This window comes from Aphis gossypii, chromosome X, assembly GCF_020184175.1.
Source record: "Aphis gossypii isolate Hap1 chromosome X, ASM2018417v2, whole genome shotgun sequence".
Taxonomy (NCBI): domain Eukaryota; kingdom Metazoa; phylum Arthropoda; class Insecta; order Hemiptera; family Aphididae; genus Aphis; species Aphis gossypii.
In genome coordinates this window covers 277,731-300,921 of record NC_065533.1, presented here as the reverse complement: position 1 = coordinate 300,921, position 23,191 = coordinate 277,731, and the positions used below count along the sequence as shown (strand labels likewise).

General features: G+C 29.0%; 2 protein-coding genes and 2 pseudogenes across 2 annotated transcripts; 2 read left to right on the top strand and 2 right to left on the bottom strand.

Moving 5' to 3' along the window:
• Positions 1-3,740: 3,740 nt before the first annotated feature.
• LOC126551671 (uncharacterized) lies at positions 3,741-5,951 on the bottom strand. The gene is made up of 4 exons (XM_050205622.1): positions 5,842-5,951; positions 4,643-5,034; positions 4,429-4,552; positions 3,741-4,371 (listed from the first exon to the last, which is right to left on the bottom strand). The coding sequence occupies exons 1-4, from the start codon at positions 5,949-5,951 to the stop codon at positions 3,741-3,743; spliced, it is 1,257 nt and encodes a 418-aa protein (XP_050061579.1).
• Positions 5,952-8,561: 2,610 nt separating this feature from the next.
• On the top strand, positions 8,562-12,622 carry LOC114122469 (zinc finger MYM-type protein 1-like). The gene is made up of 5 exons (XM_027985140.2): positions 8,562-9,090; positions 9,403-9,520; positions 9,806-9,863; positions 9,996-10,163; positions 10,292-12,622. The coding sequence occupies exons 2-5, from the start codon at positions 9,412-9,414 to the stop codon at positions 12,480-12,482; spliced, it is 2,526 nt and encodes an 841-aa protein (XP_027840941.2). The 5' UTR covers positions 8,562-9,090; positions 9,403-9,411; the 3' UTR covers positions 12,483-12,622.
• Positions 12,623-13,612: 990 nt separating this feature from the next.
• LOC126551669 (uncharacterized) lies at positions 13,613-15,988 on the top strand (annotated as a pseudogene).
• A 3,777-nt stretch (positions 15,989-19,765) lies between these two features.
• LOC126551667 (uncharacterized) lies at positions 19,766-22,475 on the bottom strand (annotated as a pseudogene).
• Positions 22,476-23,191: the final 716 nt, after the last annotated feature.

Sequence of the window (23,191 nt, the reverse complement as noted above, 5' to 3'; positions counted from 1 at the left end):
TTCACAAGTTTTATTAAATTAATTAATTGGACTTAGAATAATTTTTAAATAAAAAACACTTAGAATAATTTCGAAAGTTCAATTATTTCACAAAACCTTTCCAAATCGACATCATTCAACTAATTGTACGTGGCACGTTACAATATATTAATATTAGTAGTATTCCTTATGTAAAAGACGTTGTCACGTCAGCACTAATAAATAATTAACAAGCTATTTTATATTCAGCACGGAGTGATTGTACATATTTTGAATGAGTATAAAATATTGACAAATTCATCAAGATTCCGAAAATTTAAAAATAATAATTATTATAAAAAGCAATATGTTTCTATTCCAAAATAATTGATTAATGATAACCAATAGCAATATAATATATTATAGTTTTTTATTTAATAATACTTTACTATTGGTATTATATTTGAATCAGTAATAATTCAATAAATACAAACCAAGCTATATTATAATACAGTTTATATGATCTATGTGCTGTTAAATATATTTAGGTAAGCAGTGGCTTACATTGTAATCGTTAGTTCATAGGTACATGTCACGCGCGGGTATTTAAAATATTACGGCCGTATTTACGTTAATGCATTTTATATTGATCTAAGTGTCTTGGACGAACGATCATAATGAAAATGAAACAGTGCTACCGAATTGTTCCGATCCCGAACGAGAACTTGTCGGCCGACCGCCGAATGCGAATAGTGGGCGTGACTTAAACGCCGCGCGCTTGCGAATCGCGAAAACACTTAACAGCGCGTTCTCTCGGACGTTGTATACGTTTCACTTTAGGTGTAGCATCCTCTTAACACGACTTTTCTTAAAAATTGTCCAATTTGTTTGCCTCAAATTTGTACTGAACCTATACATAATGATCATCAACTTGCATTAAGCAGAGACTATTATCTTGGTGGTAAATATAATTTAAAGGGAGCATACTACTTGCGTCAGAAATTATTATCAGTAGGTGAGTTGCGTCCCGCAAAAAAAAGATTCAAAAAGGTCATATCGTATTTGCGTCCCGGTATACCTTTTTCTATGACCTAATTGCGCCCCGAAAATATCGATATAATCGATATAAAAATGTACATTGATGATACAAATTTAATACAAAAAAAATGGTTATAATAAATTATCAGTTCAATTCAATTGCAATAATAATAATATAATAAAAAATAATAAAAAAATCATATGTTATGAATTATTATATTGGTTGAAATTTAAATGAAACGTTAATTATAAAATATAATGGTGAAATATCGTTTTTTTTAAAACTTTCAATTTGTTTACCTATTTAAGTAATCTAATTTTAAATGTTTTTTTTTCTATAATCTTTCTTTTGAGTATTAACGCTATTAATTAAGACATATGTATTAATCTGGAATGATTTTAAGACTTCGATGAATTGAAAAATATGTGGATGACTAGAGTAAAAATATGAATTAAATTTCGAGTGAAAAGCTTCACATGCATTTGTTGTTCTTTTTATACTATTTGAACATTCAGACCAAACGTGAGGAGGGAATTTAGAATTTTCAGAAATATAGTTATCTAATATATAGTCTGTAAATTCTTCACAACCAGTCGGAGCAATGACCATAAGCTCAAACACAAACACATCACTCACCATTTCAGGAGGTAAAAAAAAGGTAATCCAAAAAAGCTCTTTAAAAATTTACCGATTTCTGTAGAAATTCTGAAATCATTAGTTAAACCAATAGCTTGAATTTTATTTATTATTACTAATTTCATGTGATACTAATTTATAGTATTAAGTCTTACCACCAAATCTAACAACCAATACCTTACCATACCTTCTTCACATAAAATAATACCCACATAAGTTATTAATATAATATACTATTACAGTACAATTTATGAATTATCGATTTTAGTGACACGATACTATCGATTTTAATGATTTTTGAAGATAATATCGATGATAATAATATGGCTGACTTGCGTCCCCCAAAACGGGACGCAACTTACCGGTCAAATTTACTACCTGAAAAAAATATTTTTTTTTGGGACGCAAGTAACATGCAGCCAATTTAAAATATCCAAATACAATATTTTGTAAATTAATTCAGAACATCATTAATATGATAGCTAAAATATTGCCTTCGATATGCCATCATCTAAATTTGAAAACAGAAATTATAAACGCTATCAATCAAAATTTTAATACAAATGTAGTAGAGTATTCAGATCATCAGTTACTTTTTGGAAAAAAATTAACAAATTTCACTGTTAAAGTTATGGTACATAATTGGTGTACCCAAATAAACCGTTTACAAGCTGGAACTATTAATCTTTCAAAAAACGAAAATGATCATATAAAAATTAGTGTTTTTTCGAGGTATAAAACATTTTCTAAAAAACCTAAGTATATAAAATGAAAATATTGACTTAAATTGTAACAGCTCATTATTATTATTATTATTATTATTTGTATTTTTTAATCATTCTATTCTCCCATCTTGAGTACAGCATTTATTTCTATATGTTTGATTTGATTAAATTTTTTTATTATTCTCATTATTTAATAAGATGTTAATTTTAAAATATATAATTATTTCATTACAATTACAATTTTTCTTAACATTACAAATTAATTCACATGTTTCAACTCTATATTTATTAATGTAAGTAAAGATATGTTATACTTAAATTGACAAATTTATCACTTAGCTGTATTATTATTATTATTATTATATCTACTTTTTATTATCTAATATTAATTTTGTAATATATTAGTTCATTCATTGTAAACTGTATTCATGTCTGTAGGTATGTGGTGGCCCCTGGGCGGAATATACTGTGGGGGCCCCTTATAAATAAACAAAGAAATATATTTTTTTACTTATTGAATAATATTTATTATTATGTTTAGTAGTAGTAACACTAGTAACAATTAACTACTACTTATTTAATAATAAATAATTATAAAAACAATCAAATCGAGTATAACTAGTATATTAAGTAATATTATCATTTATCATAATATTCAGTGTAAGTAATTAAATGAAAAATAATAAATAAAAATAATAATGTCAAGTAATTAAAATTAAATGCCGGGGACTTTTCTTAATTTTATTTGTACAAACTTATCAATAACGTTTTGAAAATCAAGTTTTCTTAAAATATCAGACTCAGAGCTCATTATCGCTAGTTGTTTGAGCCTGTCTCCGTCCATAGAAGTACGCAATCTATTTTTTATGTGCTTTAAATTAGAGAATGATCTTTCACTACTGCTGTTTGTAATCATAATAACAAGATAAATACGAAGAACTATTTCAACATTAGGAAAACAATCTTTTACTTCCTTATTAATTAATATTTTATACATCAAATGTTCTTGACTAATATTGTGAAATTCTCTGCTTTCATCTTTAAAATGTTTATAAAATTCTTTAAATTGAATAAGTTCGTTTCCTAAGTGTTCATCAATATCATCCTGGTAAATTTTAACAAGTTTAATTGCTTCATTTTCAATTTCTTGATTACTTTAGTTGTTCTATTTTTCGAAGAAAGCCAAATCGTTGGTATACCAATTCATAAGCAGACAATCGTTTATCCAAGTTAGAAATAAACGTATAAATTACAGGTAAACAATTTTGAATTTTGAATTTTTGAGAAGAAGTTAAATCTACCTCGGGTTTTTCATAAAAATCTATTGGATTTAAACGGATATTTCTTTGCCGTTTACGGTGTTTCAAATAATCTGTTGTTTCCTAAATTTCTGCTCCTTGTTTTTCATATTGATCAAAGTTATCACGTTTAGCTTGAACAAAATTCTTTAAAGACTTAATAGCAGATATTGCAGTATTAAGGTCAAATGTCGCATCTTGCAGTAATTTATTAGTTTTATCTACTCTTTCAAGGATATTATTCCAAAAAACCGTGTAAATTCCAGTTTCAAGTGTGCACAATTTGTTGTTTAAACAATTTGCATCGCAACGCGTTTTTGTTGTTTGTTCAAAGTCATCAGCTATTTGAATTAGAGTATCTTTAAATTGTTTATAGCCTAGTATAAGAGCTTTTGTTGCATCAGATCTACATGACCAGCGTGTAGTATTAACTCGTTGTGGTACATGGATACGGGTTTTGGTATTTTCTAAACTTAGAGCTTTAACCAGTAGTTCATAACGTTTTGTTGATGCCGTAAAAAATACATATAACTGCTCTAAAAAGTAAAAAAATTCAACAGCAGCAGTACAGCACTCGGCTGCTGCTTTTCCTACCAAATTTAGGGAATGTGTAGCACATGGAATCCACGAAGCTAGTTTATTATTTTTCAGAATTTTTGATTGGAGACCATTATATTTCCCACTCATTGCAGAAGCATTATCATACGATTGGCCTCTACAATTTTTTATGTTCAAGTCATATTTATTTAAAAAGTTTATTAAACCATCATACATATCTTGAGCTTTATGGCCTTGGTTTGGCATAAATACCAAAAATCTTTCCACTGGTGTATCTTTTTCAATATATCTAAAAATTAATGTTAATTGATCTATATGACCTTCATCAGGTGTTGAGTCTAATGAAATTGAAAAATATTTAGATAATTTTATACGAGAAATTATTTAATTCAAAACATTATTTCCCATTATTTCTATTAATTCTTCACAGATAGTAGAAGATAAATAGTTAGTGTGACCACTTCCACGATTTGCATGATTTTCAATATGCTGTTTAAGAAAATTATCATACTCAGCTAATAGCTCTAGAATTCCAAGATAGTTACCATTTTTAGACGAACCGACAATTTCATTTTTACCACGTAATGCTAAACCTCGTTCACATATAAATGTTATAACACTTACGAGTCTCTTGATTATATTACGCCAGTAACTCCTTACATCTTCACTTTGTTTTATAAGTTCATTGTTAATACGGCCTAATTCTTTTGAACGAACAGCTAAATTTATCACAGAATTTAAATGATCTTTGGAAGTTTCATGACTTATTAATCGATTATCTGCATGCTTCCAGTCACAGAAACCATCATGAGTAAATTGACTGCGTGTTTTGGACATTAACTTACAAACAAAACAAAAAATGCTACCATTGAATGGTGAAAAACATAATCATGAACGCTTAATTATTTCTCCGTTAGCAGTTTTTCGCTCAAACAATGATTTATTACATTTACGAGTAAACTTCACATCAAACTGTTTTTTTGATTTTTGTATAAATAATTCTTCATTACAATTTTGTATATTTGAACTTCCTATTTTTGCCCAATAATCTATTAATCCTGTCATATCTTCAGGCCATAATCCTATATCTAAATTTAAGCTTTCATTTGTTTCTTCAACAATAATTTGAGATGAAGGGTTTTTGGCGATAGTTACTAGTTGAGGCGGTAGAGCAATTTGATATGATTGAAATAAAAAATATATTTAAAATATGTACCTAATGGAGATTAAACTGATAAGACTTTTTTAAATTTGTATTTATAATATTAATGCGTTTAATTTTCAATTTTTATTATTATTTTTTTTTTAATTAATATATACCTAAGTGGCCAATATACGTATAATTTTTTTTCGATTTTAAACAATTTTAATTAGGAAAGGTAAATTTGAAGAGATAAGTATAGTATAGTCTGTATACATGAAAAAAATATTAATTGTAATATTTATTATTTAAACTACCTAACCTGCATATATTTTATTATTATATGCTATTTATTATAAAAAATAAAAAATATATATTATTAAAAGTAATATTTATTCTTTCTATAGTAATTGTAAAACTTTGAACTAACCTCAGAAGAAGAAGAAGTTGTGTCGGGCTGTGTTATGAAAAACTCTTGTCATTCGCCTAGTTTTTGAAATTATTTCCGTATTTTTTTTATCTTTTTCTTTTGCCAATTTTCGTTTTTCTGCGCCACTCATATAAACTCGCTTTAATTTATGACGATCTTCTTCCATTTTTAAATTTTAACACTATTTACTAGTTAACTTATAATTTAAGAAACAAATAAAGTCTGTAACTATTGTCTATTGTGTATGCAACTATTGTTAACGGACGTCTGACATGCAATAAGTGCAACGAACAAATTACGATAATTTATCTACAGACAGATAGTCTGTAATGTGTATTTTATATTTCCGAAAACCCACATGTGTATATTATTTAGAATCACATTTACTAAATATTTTTAGTTATTACTTATTACAATCGACGGTGCACACCGATCGCGGACGGCATAAACTATAATCTTATCTTGATTTTTAGAGACCATTCATTGTCAATAAACGTAAATACATCTATTATTAGTTAGTAAAATAAAAATTTTTAAATGTCCAAAAAAAGTTCAATATTATTTAATTAAATATGTGTAAATATAAATAAAATACTTTTTCTGTATTCTAATTTAAATATCATAAAATTGTGGGGGCCCCGAATTTGTGGGGGCCCCTGGGCTGCAGCCCACTCAGCCCTCCCCTAAATCCGGCAATGGTTATTATGTATCTATAATTATGTTTTTATTGTTATGAAATATAATAAATGTATATTTTGTTCTGTAATTATAAAATGTTTGAATTGTATTAAATTTTGTCGAAATATGTCTTATAATAAAAAACAAAACCTAAATATATATTAACTTTTGTTGTTGTTTTTTCCATTAATTAATAAAAGGTGTTTTCGTTTGATTAGCAAATAATATCTTATTCATATTTTTATAAGGTATTTCAGTATTTATTTTGAAGTAACGTACAGAAAATAATGGGTAATAAATTGAGAAAAAAATGATGTTATTAAATAATAATTTAAAAATAGCGGGAATATATTTTGGACCAGGACGCGACGAGCGCCGCCACCGCCGCCGCCGCCGTAGTTCTTTACATCGGTCACCGGGAGCGCTTTTCACAATGCTCCGAAAAATAACACAGTAGATGCCTATCTATTAGTATACTTGTCTATGGAACAAGGTTTGAGTAGTGAATTCTTATGTTCTAAATAACATGTCAAGAGAATAAAAAAAAATAGTTTATTTTTATGTATAACGATTTACATAAATACAAACTAGGTAACTCCTGTCCATTTGGAGTTAAGAATGCATATACAAGGCTGTTAATTCAGTTTAATTGTAATTTGTAATATTGTAAACGTGGAAGTTAACACGAATATGTTAACATGTTCATACTTACCAAAAATATAATATACTTTAATACAGGTTGAATCACAAATATTTACTTGATTTATAACATGCAGAAGAGTTAAAAAAACAAAACAGTCAACTTATTTTTTAAATTATAAATAAAATGTATATTTTTATCAAAATTAGTCTATTTTTCAATGTGTATGTATTAGAATTTCTTCTTTTTTTATAACAATTTTTTTTTTTTTATATATATAACGAAACATTGTAGGATTACATATAAAAATAATAAGCACATGCATTTTGAATGAATAAAGTTTGTTAAAATCATTTTAAACACAATTACATCTTAAGAAAACAACTTATTTTAATGTCACAAGGGCCAAGCTTATTTCAAAATTTATATTTTGCATACATGTCATATTTTTAATTAAATATCTATATTAACATTTTTTAATACACAGTTTATTAATTCTAGTTAATGTTTTTTTTTCATCTTTTAGTAAAATTTAATATAATATGTTCTACATTTTTAAAATAGGTACAATTTGCAGACACAGAATTATTTAAATTTTGATCAGTTTTTTCAATCATACATTTATAATTTCCTATATTTGATACACTTTTTAGTGAAATTATATACTTGCATATAAATCATATAATACATTTTTGATGTACAAACTACAAATAAGTTCATATTCTACAATAATTTTTTCGTAAAAACCAGGCTCATCATGAATTTCTAATTTCTAATAATATTATTATGAGTCACTATAAAATTTTACCATCATTTTAAAGTCCAGGTCTATGGAAAATGTATTTCTAACTTGATCATACAGTTAAACCAAAATTTTCGTTATGCAGTTATGCAAAATATGACTAGTTATTTATGTATTTGTTATGGTCTATGAGATATCTGTAAGATATCTACAAGATATCAAGGCTAAGTTAGTATGACCATGCCTCGTGTCAAGGGTAATGCGGATGCTACTATGACCATGACACGTGTCGGGATAGTAATAGTAGTAGACCAATAATTATAGTGCACTAATGATACATTTGAGATGTTATTGCACATTCTCAAATTCGTGTCCGAATTTGCAACAACAACTACAAGGACACCTGGTTTCACCCAGAAGGCGACCACACGACGTAAACAAGAGACGCACCACAATATATAAGGGAGCCCGAAGACCAGCAACGGCAGATGTACCAAAGCTATCAACAACTGAGCACTTTCACGTCACTCAGCCACTTATTTTGTTTGTTACATGTATTTTATTTATATGCAATAAAGACATATTTCATTATTAAGTTTAACTTTAATTCAAATTAACCATCTGGATTCAAATCTGATACTGGCACGCAACATATTCAAGAAATTAGAAACAATTCTCAAAAAACCCCAGACCCTGGCCCGTATTTATGGGGGGGGGGCAGGGTGGGCCATTGCCCCTCCTGGTAAAATTTTGGGGGCGGTAAACTGAGCTTAAATTTACTGTATGAACTTTTTTAATGTGTGAAGCCAACGTGGTTATAATTTTAAAATTTTATAAAATATTTTTTTCTTATGTATTGTAGTTTTGACGATTTTGTGGAGATTTCTCCAAAGTTTATTTTAGGAAATTCTCTCAAATCTATTTTTATACGAATAATTCCGTGGATAACTGATAACGACGCGCGACGTACGCAGAATAGCTCGCAGAGTCGCAGCTAGCGCTATTGAAAAGCACAATATCATTTAATAATATTGTATTCCTTTATTTTACTTTTACAGTTTTACCACAGAATAATAATAGTTCTGTGGTTTTATGTAATACTTATTTGATTATTAATCTAAAGTTATTGAATTATCATTTATCAACATTTAACGTATGACAGTCGTCGAATAAATGTTAAATTTTATATAATATTATAGTGTGTCTTTCTGTCCGTTCTATTTTATTCAAAAAAATACTCAATAGGTAAGTAATTAATTAATAATTATTTGAAGTAATTTTTAATTATATATTATTTATAATATTATTAATATTATTATATTATAATTATATATTGCCGTATGAATAATAATGATAATTTAATGTGAACAATTTTTGCTGAAAATAAAAGTGTTTTAGTGTTAAACAAATTTGTTATTCGTTATTAAATCATAATTATTCAGTGAGTGGTAATAATATTGATACCTAAAATGACATAAAGCTTTTTAATTACTTACCCTAGTTTTTAATACTAATCTTTTAAGTTTTAACTGTGATTATAATATAAACTTCTTTTAGATTGAGATTATGAGTAGAAAGCTTAGCGGCTGTGCTTACCGAAAATTGGGTAAAATTAAAAAAGAAAATGCGGAAAAAAGTATAAAAAATAATATGAAACTTGATGTCATGTTTCAAAGTAAGTTTAATTTTGGATAAGTAGTATTTAAATTGATTTGTATATTTCTACTGCTAAAAAATTGTTTTCATTGAACAAATATAAGAAATACATTTATTTTATTTGTAGGCATTTTTCTTTAAAGAACATTTTAAGGTAGATAGGTATTCTAGAAAACAAACTTCTTAAGTTTTAATATTTTTTTATGTTGTACAATTCAAACATAACTTATAAGAATAGTACTTAATAATAAAATTTAGTTGAAAATATAACATCAATTAATAATAATATCTACCTTGTTTTTAGGGGTACAACAAGTAGAAACTGTCCATACTGCTGTTAGTGAAATAATAGATAATGACAAGTAATACATTTTATAGATATTTTACCTTGTAATATTGTTTAATAATGTATACTGTTCAAATTATTTTTTCTATGTTAAAGTCATGTTTATTAAGAATGGAGAAAATAATGTTTATTAATTATTTTGTTTAAGCAATGAATTTAATGATTCTGCAAAAAGTGTAAATTTAACACTTACTAACCAATCTGCAGTTAAATGTTCAATCATTAAAGAAGAGCAAGATACTAATTTCAGTTTAGAAACTCAGATTAACAATGAAGTAAATATTTTAAAAGCACCCAGTTCTTCAGATTTGCCAGGGTACGTAATTAAGTTAAGAATTGTATCTAATATTAATAATAATATTTTTTAATAAAAATATCAATTTTATTTAGAATTTTAGGATTCAAATAATAATTATAATCATTATTTTTGAAATTTGTGTTTAGTTCTGACCCTGCGTTGTGGACATTAAACGAGGAGACCAGAGATTTTATCTGTAGAAATGGATTTAATCAGAACTTAGATGGCAATTTTTCACAATCTAAAACAAAATACCAGTATATACGTCAAGGACAATTTAGATCTCACAACAGGTACCTAAGCAAAGATTTATTTAAAACAACATTAATTAATGGTAAAACATATCAAAGAGACTATTTGTGTTACTCAGTTAGTACTGGTAAAATATACTGCATCCCATGTTATTTGTTTGAAAATACTTCCAATTTTTCACGTAAGGGATTTTCAGACTGGAAACATCCAAATAAAATTAATAATCATGAAAATTCAACCATGCATAAAACTTGTACATTTAAAATGAAACATCGTTCATCAGATTTTGGAAGAATAGACTTACAACTTACATATAAACTTCAAACTGAGACTGATTATTGGATCAATGTGCTCAGTAGAGTATGCTCTGTTGTTAAATCATTATCTAGTCATGGACTATCATTCAGGGGTGGAGATGATAGTTTTGAATCTTCTGGTAAAAATAATGGTAATTTTATAATGGCTATGAAACTTATTGCTGAATATGACCCCTTTTTATCAAAACATATATTGAAATACGGAAATCCTGGTAAAGGAAATACATCCTATATGTCCTTTTTTACTTATGAACAATTTATTAAAAGTATGGCTGAGAAAGTAATAAGTACCATAGTAGAAGAATTAAAATCTTCAACATATTATTCAATTAGCATTGATTCAACACCTGATATATCAAATATTGACCAGTTGTCATTTGTCGTAAGATATGTAAATAGCAGTGGAGAACCTGTTGAACGTTTTTTGGGATTCATAGAAAATATTGGACACAAAGCTGAATCAATAGCAGAAACTATTTTTTCTACATTTAATAAGCATAATATTGATATTAAATTTCTTAGAGGGCAATCTTATGATAATGCTGCAAATATGTCCGGTGCTTACTCAGGGGTTCAGGCTCGAATTAAATCAGTAGCACCACTTGCTGATTTTGTTCCATGTTCTGCCCATTCCTTAAACCTTATTGGATCATGTGCAGCCAGCTGTTGTAGTGTAGCAAATAATTATTTTTTATTTGTTCAAAATTTATATGTTTTTTTTTCATCATCTACACATCGCTGGATAATACTAAATAAACATGCTGAGTCAACTCTAAAAGGACTTTCAGTAACTAGATGGTCTGCTAGAAATGATGCATGCCAGAGTCTTAATAAAAATTGGATAGCTGTAACAAATGAATTGCAGGAGCTAGTAGATTCTGATAGTGAAAAACCACTTACACGTAGTGAAGCCAGTGGATTGTTACGGAATATGAATAAATTAGAAACTGCATTTATGACATCATTATGGTGTGATATTCTTCAAACATTTAATAATGTTAGTAAAAAATTGCAATCTGTTCAACTAGATCTCAGTTCTGTTGTTAAATTATATAATACACTTATTGAATATATTAAAACATTACGAACAATGTTCAATACTTATGAAAAATTGGCTCAAGACAAATTTGAAGAAAATGTTCCTCAGTTTGAAACAAAAAACCGAAAAAGAAAAAATCAAATTGACGAATCAAATGAACCAGATACTGTATTTTGTGGCTATCAATACTTTAAAATAATTACTTTTTATCCCATCTGTGATAATTTGTTAAATGAACTATTAAAAAGAAAAGAGGCCTATGATAATTTAATTTCAAAATACTTATTTATTTTGAAGTTAAAAGAATACAGTCCATCTGAAATAAGAAAATCTGCTAAAATGTTACGTACAATTTATAATCAAGATCTGGATGAACCATTTGATAATGAATGTATTCATTTTCAAAGTTTATTGAAGACATTGGATGATCCACCAACAACTTTACTTCAAATGAGTTTATTTTTAAAAAAATTTGATCTAGTTACTACTTTTCCATACATTAATATTGCATTACATATGTTTTTATGCACACCAGTCTCAAATTGTTCAACCGAAAGATCATTTTCAGTTTTAAAACGTATCAAGAATTATCTACGATCTACCATGTCATCTGATAGACTTAACAGCTTGGCAGTGCTTGCTATTGAATCATCAATAACTTGTAAATTAGATTTTAGTGAAATCATAAAAACGTTTGCTAAGAAACAAGCAAGAAGAAAAAATATCTAACTATACTAATTGTCTTATTTAAGTTTTTTAATATTGTTTTAAACAAATAATGTTATACATATATTATGATTACTTGTTATACTTAACCTTGTATTATAATATAATTATTACTAATAAATGTGTTTAATTTTTAAAGTTTATTTTGATATCTCATCCTAAAGTTTATTTAGAACATAAATATTTAATATAAATTATTAATTTTCATATGTATATGTATATTATAAATTATAATAGACCTTTTAAACCTCCTCTCCTCACTCTTTGTCAACAAAAAAAATGGGGCGGAATTTTTTATGTGCCCTAAGGCGCTGAAATTTTAAATACGTCCCTGCCCAGACCTAAAACAATAGTAAAATTTAAAAGTGGCCCTAATAATATTAATATCAACTAGAAATTCATGAAGGGCCTGGATTTTATGAAAAAATGATTGTGGGAATGGGACATTTTGGCGTGGCCGTTTTGGCATGTAGCTATTTTGACGTGAAGCTGTTTTGGCGTCTCTTATTAACTAATTTACCATTGTAAGTATATTTTTATTTTTTGATAGTATTTATTGTATAAGTATTGTTGGAATTTAATGATAAGTTTATATTACTATGTTGTACTTGTGCCCTATGGGTTTTTAACTAAAGTTAAAATTAACCAGTTGACCAGTCAAAACGTATACTATCGATTAGATAGATTATCTACGTTTTGAATGATTTATACCCGTTTTCGTTTCTTGTCTGCCGTGCGATAAGTTTATTATTTGTTGTCCTTTAATATTCCTAGCTAGATATAGAATAAATATTTCACACAAATAGTGAGTTTTTACTTTTTATATACATTCAAATCTTTTATACAAGTAGTGAGTTTTATTAAATTATTAAATTAATTAATATTTATTTATAATGTCAAGATTAATTGAATCCACGAAAGAACGAGATGTTTTAGTGAACAATGGTTATATGTATTTATTTGATGCATTAAGTAGTGATGGAGAACGTCGTTTTTGGCGTTGCCGAAACAGAAATGAATGCAAAGCTCGGGTACACACAACAGTAGACGATATTGAAATAATAAAATCAATAAATGAACATACTCATGATTCTGAAGCACCAAAAATCGAAGGAAATATAGCAGTTAACCATATGAAACGACGTGCAGCTGAAACCACGGAATCCACATCAAATGCCATAAATGAATGTCTGGCCGGATTATCAGAAGCAGCTAAAGTAGGTGTAATTATTAGCCAATTTGTGAATCTAATTAAAAAAAGAATTTAGATGGTAAAAACATTTTTTTAAGTCCAGTGGCTGATTTTTTACAATCATTTAAATATCAATATTCTCATTAGGTAAACTACGATCTAGTTTATGTAAGAAACATAATTTCAAAAAATTTAATTTTTAAATAGGTGCATGTTAAAATCTAACAATTTTTTTATTGTTTTACTGTAAATTTTTTTTTAAAAATATTGATTATGTAACGTGCCACGTGCAAGCAGTAGAATAATGTAGTATCGAATGGTTTGTTTGTAAAAAATGAAGACTCTCAAAATATTTCCAAGTGTTTTTTTTTTATTGAAAATTATTCTAAGTCCAAATAATTAAACAAATTAAACTTGTGAAAAATATTCTAAGTCCAGGAGACATAAATATTGAACTGAGTGACGTGAAGGTGCTCGCTCTAACTCTGATGGATCACGTCTAAAATGTGCCTAATCTGGGCCCCCTTATATATCATCCAGGGACTCCCGCGGTACCTTCAGGTCCCTGATGGTCAGCGTCACCTACATCCGCTTCTTCCCACGCCTCTGCGTTATCCGCGCGACAGTGTGCGTCGTCTATAATATTCTACCGGGTGACAATTACGCATCCACACATGTCGCCAGATAACAACCATATAGACATTATTTTCTAGCGGGTGGAAAGCACACGTGTGATGATACTTGATACTTTCCAATTACAACTGCTCTTTTTAGGTCCCGACTTGATGGTTGTCTACACTCGATTATTGCTGTCTAGACTCGATCATTGCTTTGCTTGGCTGCCCACCCTTAGCATAATTATAAGGATGTTTGTTATGCCCCTAGTGTTATGGTTATTGTTGGCTACAGTATGTAATAATTTATATATTATATTAAATATAAGTATCAGAGCACGTTGCAATTAGAACAAAAGTTATTTCATTTGTCAGATCTTCTTGAGACATCCCGTATATATATACTACTAACATAATATATATTATAAATATCAATATTAATATTGATTTATTATCGAATACGGTAGATCAGGTTGTAACTTTAAATTATTAATTAAATAAGTCGTAATATTAATATTATTTTTACTCTATTTCGCTTTATTTCGCCTTTAACATCATAATATTATTATAGATTAAATTATGGTCCCTATAAATTATTATTTTATAATTTTTTTTAGGGAGCAATTCAATCTAATTATGCATTAAAAATACAAGTACGAAGAAAACGAAACAATATACAAGCCGTACCTGAAGCACCGAAGGATCTTATAACTTTAGAAATACCTGAAGTGTATAAAATGTATTCACCTTCTGAAGGGCATGAAGAACAATTTTTATTAGCTGATATGGACCTGGGTCAGAAAGAATTTTAATTTTTTGAAGACGTCGATATTTGGATATTCTACGAAACTCTAAGACATGGTTAGGAGATGGGACTGTAAAATTTCACCCCCACTATTTACTCAAGTGTGTGTCATACTTGCCGAATATTTAAATGGTGTACACCCTATTATATATGCATTACTGCCTGATAAATATACAAAAACGTATGAAAAACTTTTTCAAATGTTAATAAATTTATGTCCTGGGTTAAATCCTACATCAATTTCATTAGACTTTGAATTAGCTGTTTTAAATTCAGTGAAAAAACATTTCCCAAATATTATTATTTATGGTTGTTTTTTTCATCTCACAAAAAATTTCAAAAAAAAATTGGCGAATTGCATCTTATATCAAAATATAATAACGATGCAGATTTTTCTATTCATGTCAAAATGATAATTGCAATTGCATTTGTTTGCATCAACAATATTGACATAGCAATCGACGCATTAGATGCATATTTACCAAAAAAACTTCAGCCCTTGCTTAAATGGTTTGAAGATAATTATATCGGAAGATTAAATCGAAATGGACGTGGACGGAGACCTGCTAGATTTCCTCCATCAATTTGGAATTTATACGAACGAATACTAAATAGTATACACAGAACAAATAATCATGCAGAGGCTGCCAACCGTAGAATAAACGTTGAAATGGGAACGGTTCATCCTACATTATGGTCATTTATCACTTGCTTAAAAAATATTCAAGCTGGAAGAGATACATATTTATTTCAATTGGAATCAGGAAGGAGTCCCCCTAAAAAGCTCAAAAAATATATGGACACAGACAAACGTCTATTAAAAATAGTTCAAGAAGCAGATTCACGAGACATTTTAACATATTTAAGAGGTGTAGCACATAATATTTCTTTACAATAATAATGTTTTTTGTATTTTTTTTAATTTTTTTAAAATTTTTTAATCAACTGAATTTTTTTAAATCGAATAAATAATAACAAATAATTTTATTTATTTTTATTTTATACTATAAATAACCTGAGACATTTACACCAAAACGGCCACGCCAAAATGTCCTAGATCCAATTATTGTAGAATATGAACTTATTTGTGCATCAAAAATGTATTATATGCAGGTATGTAATTACTTACTAAAAAAATTTTAATCTTTTAATTTATTACTTTAATATAAACTATTTCTAATATTTAACAATAAATAGGCTACAACACCATCAGTTACCAAAAGGCAGATACAAGCTTAGGGATTTAGGGGGCAAAGTAATAACTGCTATTAAACAACATTTTTTTTTTTTATTATTTAACTTAATAAATATCTTTGCCTCCCCCCCATTTCTCTAGTCTGTATCTGCCTTTACAAAATATCTAAAGTCAGTATTTGGCATCTCACAATGTAAAACAATACAATTTAAAATTAAAATACATTATATGTTCTTTTAATACTTTATATTGAAATTCATCATGCATCATAAAAACAAATACTTAGTAGCAATCTATGTATAATAATTATTCATAGATTTTAGATCCCAAAAGATTTTTTTTTAAATTATTTATTTGATTTATACTAGAATGTTTACTTATTTTATTTTACAATACCTAAATTTCTATTTTTATTAATCAATGCACTAGCAAGCTATAATATTTGCTTAGGTACAGTAATGTTAATAGTACCTAGTTCAACAAAGGTTACTATAGACTGAGTCTCTGGTGTTGACGATGACTGAGTATTCATTGGTTCAGATGGGTTGAGTGAAGCGTCACTGTGCAGTTTGGTATTGTGTCGTTTCCCACAGTTGTTGCAATTGCCACCGCGACATTGACGAATTTGATGACCGGGATACAAACAATTGAAGCATAACTTGTTTTTGAACACTACCTCTTGACGTTCAGGCAAGGACATTTTATTGAAACTTTCACAAACTGATAGTCGGTGCTTATCAGGGCACACCATTCATTGTCTTTCTTGAAAAGGAATGCGGCCAGTTTGATTTGCAAACAGTACTCTTTTTTGAGATGGACGAGTATTATTGGATGACTGTGTACTATTGGATGGCGGTATAAAATGAGTTGACTGGTTGCCTGCTTGACCAACCTCATACGCAGACACACGGCTAGACAAGAATTTTTCCAAATCATTGTACTTAGGAAAGTTCTTGGTCGATTGCAGCAGCGGCAAGAAAGGAACGAGTTGCTCGGCGAAAGGCAGAAAAACAACAGCAAGAGTAAAACGAGCTTAAATAGAGAAGTTGACATAACATTTTAAACCATGGAAACAGTTTCGCCTGTAAATGAATATAAAAATAAGAAAACTAGTACAAGGCGACAACCAAACTTAGAAAGAATATAGAATAGAAATACAAATAAAATAGATAGCGCAGTGATTACACACACACTGGGCAGTCGTACACGGAAGCTGATGCCGCCGACCGCACTGCAGTAATGCATGATAGCATTCTACATGTATATTAATAAGAATATAATATAAGTTTGCCATATTGGCGCGAACAATCATATTCACAGTTAACATCATTTAAATTTTTTTTAAATTGTCTTTTATGCATATCACGAGCAACTATAAAATTAATAATTTTATTAACTTGTTCTGACAATTCTTTTAAATCACTTGTGCCGACTTTGGAACACAACATTTGATGGTGTATGATGCAGTGAAATCCAATTATTGGATGTCCAACATGCTTTTCAAATAACTTAACAAAACCTATTGATGCTCCAGTCATATTGGGTGCTCCATCCGTCGTAACAGAAATAATTTTTTTTAAATTTATGTTGAGTTTTTTTAATTCATTGACAACAATATCACAAACATCTGTACCTCTTGTTCTTTCAAGTATATAAGCTAATTTTAAAAGTTCCTCACGCATTTCATTCCCGTTTGAAAAACGTGCAAAAATTTGCTAATCTAGCAGACGACTTTATATCTGTTGTTTCGTCCAAACAAATCGAGAAGAAATCACAACTATTAATATCAGACTGAAGTTGATCAGAAATATTGACGGTCATTTTTAAAATTCTTTCTTTAACAGTATTTCTACTTAGTTGTAATTCTTGAATTATCTGAATTATCTTATCTTTATTATTAAAATCTTGGAATAAACTAGGAGCAGCTTTTAACATGACCGTTTTTAAAAACTCGCCCTCACAAAATGGTTTTGAGTGTTTGGCAATTAAATGAAAAATTTCAAAACTTGCTTCAGTGACATTATTAGAAGTTTTTACGAATTTACATAACAAATTAGATTGGTTTTCAATTACCTTCAAGCGTTGAGAAATAACTTCTTTCCTTTCAGTAATATTTAACTCTGAAATTAACTTTTTTTTAACTCTGAAAATGTCGTTTGATAGAAGATGTCCGAGATACAATAATTTCAGAGCACAGACCGCATCGACTTTTATCTCCATATTTAATAAAGCCATATTCAATTGTCCATGATGGTAAAAAATTTCGAACATCTTGTAATTTTTGTTTTTTTGCATGTGACATTTTAAATAAAAATTAATATAATAACGTAAAATTCGCACACGGTGTATTCTCTCAATACAAGAACGAGAACTGATTACCTATATACGAGTAATATTAACTTGTCCACACACTTCTAGTAATCTACTGTCCTACTATATTACAACATATAAATTATATTTTATAATAATAAAGATAAGATATCTGAGCCGACGTAGTTCTGTAATAAATACTATTAAATAAAAAACTGTAAGATAACAATACGTCGTTGTGAAATATATATTATTAATATGAATATATATGGACAAATGAAAGTTTTTCGAGTGCCATCGAAAATCTCCCGCGTGCCACCTATTTGCCATCCCTGGTCTATAGTATTGAAATTATTGTTTTGTGATTATACAGAACGCAAGGTTATTATTTTGCTTCATAAATTTAAATAATTTAATGTTATAGGTGGGGTGGAGTTACAGAATACACGGGTATTCTTAACTTTTGGCTTTTCATAATCACTAATCGGTATCTATTATTAGAATGACGTATTATGCATCATCGTCGGAGTCGGTAATCGAAAGCAATAAGCGAATAATAGTATTTATAGTAGTAATATTAGTCCAATTAATATTATAATTATATGACAATTGACAATAAAACAGCTAGGTAATAACAGGTACAAATTTAATATTATCACCACTCTCCGCTATACCATGGATCGTTGATATCGAATTCATTACTATTATAGCTACTGGACTTAACAAATAAAAATCCCAATTCTGACTAATTAGTACTGATGTATAACACCTAAAAACTTTCTAAAACCAACCAACTTTGAGCAGCTATAACTCGCCGACGGATCAATGAAAGTTAAAAATTTTAACGTGAAAATTCATGAAAAAAATGGCTTTATTAATTAATAATTTATGCAATTATAAATATAGGTTGCCATTTGAAAATCAAAAGTTGATAATTATTTTACTATTAAATATAAGAGCGAAAAAATTAAAATTTTATACAGTTGTAGAAAATCATGTATCTAAAAATTTGAAAACAAAAAAAATGAAAAAAAATCCATACTTTTTGAAATAATGAGTGTTGTTTGATAAAAAAATCATCCTGTATATAATTAAAAAAACAAAAAACCATATCTTATTAAAAAACAATACAATCTTGTATATACAATTAAAAAAACATATTAACATATCTTAAAAAAAAAACAAAACAACTTTAAACCAATATTCCTGATCTTCTTGAGCAGTGTAATATGCTTGACTTATTATGTTTGAGTTAGTCATAGCTGGTTGATTTATATCTGGTATATGAATAGGGATGGATAGTGGATCGGAATATGTTTTATGTTGTATAACTGCAGGTGAAGAAGGATTGGAAATTGAGTACTCAGCACTTTGCGGAGAACTTAAAATTATAATTTCAGGTTCAGAATAAGAAGCGAGTGAAGATGATGGCCGGCTTTGAATATTTGTTCCAAGTATTGGTGTTATGGAGCGTGAAGGTAGTGGTCGGCTTTGAATATTGGTTCCAAATATTGATGTTGTAGATCGTAAAGTTGATGATTGATTGTTTAAACGACATAAGCAATTAATATACAGTCCATCAACTTCATACATGAATACTTCACGTTCGTTTTCTGGTAGCCTACGTATTTTTGTTGCTAGTATCTTTGCATAATAATCATATTCGTCCTCCTCTTTTCTATTATTGATACAATTTTCCAATGTACAAAATACCTGTTTCATCTGTTTTCCAGCATCCTCTAACTCGATAGAAGTACCTCGTCGTCGAGGTTTAGACGGAGTTTGGTTTTCTCTTATGGTTTGTTTTTCTCTAATTGTTTCATGGTTGAAGGTGTTTGATAAGGTTATTTCGTTACTATCATTATTTTCATCTTCGTCTGTCTCATGGTTAACTCCTGAATTATTATCCTAAAATTAAAATTAAAATAAATTCACTATTCCGAAAAAAAAATAGGTTTTTGGAAATAACAGGTTTTGCATAGAAACACCTCAATTAACGAAACTTTTTGACTAAGACAAAAATAATTTATTAAAAAAATAAAATATTTCAAATGCCTATAAACAGCTTAAACAATTAGTGAAAAATTTTGAACCACAAAACTCAGTTAATTTTGGTTTTCAGTTGCCGTCTTCTCCTGAAGAGTGGTTAGCGATAGAAAATGGATTCAGAACAAAATTTCCCCATTGCATTGGAGCGATAGATGGGAAGCATATCGTTATACAAAGCCCAACCCATACTGGATCCGATCATTATAATTATAAAAACTCCTTTAGTATTGTTTTGATGGCATTGGTCAGTAGTGACTATCGTTTCATGTATGCAGACATTGGAAGTCAAGGGCAAATTAGTGTACTAAGAAATTCATCGTTATGGCAAAAAATGAGTTCAGATAGCCTCAATTTACCAATGCAATCACCCCTTTCTGGTTCAAATAAAGACACTCCATACGTTTTTTTAGGGGATGGAGCATTTGCTCTTGATACGAACCTAATGAAACCATATCCTGGAAAACATACATCCGGATCACCAAAACATATTTTCAACCAAACATTATCAAGTTTCCGAGTTGTGGTAGAAAATGTGTTTGGAATATTAACGGCAAGATAGAGAGTATTTAAAAAACCAATTTCATTAGCCCTAGAAAAAGTATAAATTATTACCATGACATGTATACTGTTGCATAATTTTTTGAAAAGGAGCGAAACTTCAGCATCAATATATATTCATCCGAGAACGATTGATTCATGCGATAATTTCGGTTCTATAACTCAACCAGGTTCGCGGAGAAACGAAGTTGTTGGAAATAGTGCATTAAGGCCTTTAAATCAAACACCTCGAAGATCATCAATGAACGCGAACCAGATAAGAGAAGAATTCACATCATATTTGTTTAATAACAGGCAGTACCATGGTCAGTCAACAGAATAGACTCTGACTTCAAAATAATTTTAATTAATTTTAATAAAAACTATTTTTTATCTCTTTTTGAAGTTATCAAGTTTCATTTTAAGTCGTACGTAAATTGCAACATATTATGTAATAAAATAAATATTAAATTAAAAATAATGTTTATTAATTATTGTATTCATTATTAGATATTGATTTTACAATGATGTGTATTGTTTTTTTATTTTTTGTGTCTGTGTACACTGTACAGTATACACTGTATACGACAACTATTCAAAATAATGCTATTATTTTCAACTTTAGAATCTTGTTCGATGGGAAAGTGAATCTAGTTGGTGGTTTTGGTAGGTTAAAATTAATTTGTATTTCAGTGGCTACATTCTAAAGTATTTTATTGTGATTTATATTTATATATAGTGATTACAACAACCAAACGGTTAAAAAAAATAAAACATTTCTAACTTCAATGAAATATCATCAAATTCGCTCCAAAACTTGCCTATTTATTTTCCTATTGTTTAATAATAATTCACAATAAAAAATCGTATTACCTGAAAAATGTAAAAAATTGGCAATAATACACTTTGGAATGTCACCCCTCATTTATTAATACAATGTATGTACCTGTTCAGTATTAGTCGTAGCATTACAATCATTAATAGTCCCTAAAAAACTATCGAGCTGGTTGAATAAAAATTAAAAACCATATTGGCTGATACACCTCATTTAGGCCAGCTCCTGATCTGATGGACGCCTTTTTTTTTTTAAATGTCCGCGAAATGTTGCCATGATTGATTTTTTTTTATTTTTCAGCTCTTCAATCGGTATATTTAATTCTTTACTGATTTTATTCCAGGCATCGTTTGTTTTAGCTTTATCTTGATGACCCCGGTACTTTGGGTCCCATAAAATGGGTTGAGATTGATAAATTTCCATAAATTTAATTGACAATTCGTTCGTCCAGTCGTACATTTTTAAATAATATATTATTCAAATAAAAAAAAAAATAACAATTAATTACACTGACGACTAGCTTACGAGTTGCAAGCTAGATTATGAAAAGCACGTGGTTGCAAGGCGTGCGCGCGAGACTATACGATAGGGTAGTTGGTACTCCTCGCCTCGTGTCTCGTGTCCTTTGACTCGTGACCAAAATACCGACACCGAACGCAGCGCGCACGAGGCGAGGCGAGAAGAGACGTGACGAGGCGAGTGAAACGACTATACTCTCGTGCTTCCGCTGCCTCGCTTCGCCTCGGCGAGAGTGTAGAGCTAGCATCATGTTTTGACTTTCAACCACAGAGTTTATTATTATGTCAAGAGGGGTCCACTTAATGGCAGGTATGGCTGAGTTGTAGCAATATTTATTACCGAGTGCTAAATGATAACTCACTTCCGTGCGCTTATCATCATCATTGTTATTACTATTAAGGTAGCCACACACGGTCCGGTCGGCCTGTCAGTTATTCCTGCACAAGCCACTGGAGACAACTGCCGGATTGATGTCAGCACGTTCCGGCAGTTTTAATAGACATGGCTACCAACGAAGACGCACTTGCCGTTTTATGCTTTTTGATAGCCATAAAAAATAATAAAATTAAAAAACGTAAACGTAGACTAAGGTGTAAAAATTGGTTACAAAAAAGAAACGAATATTCTCACATTAATCTGTTGACCGAATTCAAGTT

Bases quoted from the DNA above. Each gene is read 5' to 3' on its own strand.
- LOC126551671 (XM_050205622.1), bottom strand. From the start codon at position 5,951: ATGGAAGAAGATCGTCATAAATTAAAGCGAGTTTATATGAGTGGCGCA. The intron at 4,553-4,642 runs GTGAAGAATTAA...CAATTTCATTAG, and splicing joins CTATTTATCTTCTACTATCT to ACTCAACACCTGATGAAGGT. The intron at 4,372-4,428 runs GTATGATGGTTT...AAAAAATTGTAG, and splicing joins GGCCATAAAGCTCAAGATAT to AGGCCAATCGTATGATAATG.
- LOC114122469 (XM_027985140.2), top strand. From the start codon at position 9,412: ATGAGTAGAAAGCTTAGCGGCTGTGCTTACCGAAAATTGGGTAAAATT. The intron at 9,864-9,995 runs GTAATACATTTT...ATTTTGTTTAAG, and splicing joins GAAATAATAGATAATGACAA to CAATGAATTTAATGATTCTG. The intron at 10,164-10,291 runs GTACGTAATTAA...ATTTGTGTTTAG, and splicing joins AGTTCTTCAGATTTGCCAGG to TTCTGACCCTGCGTTGTGGA.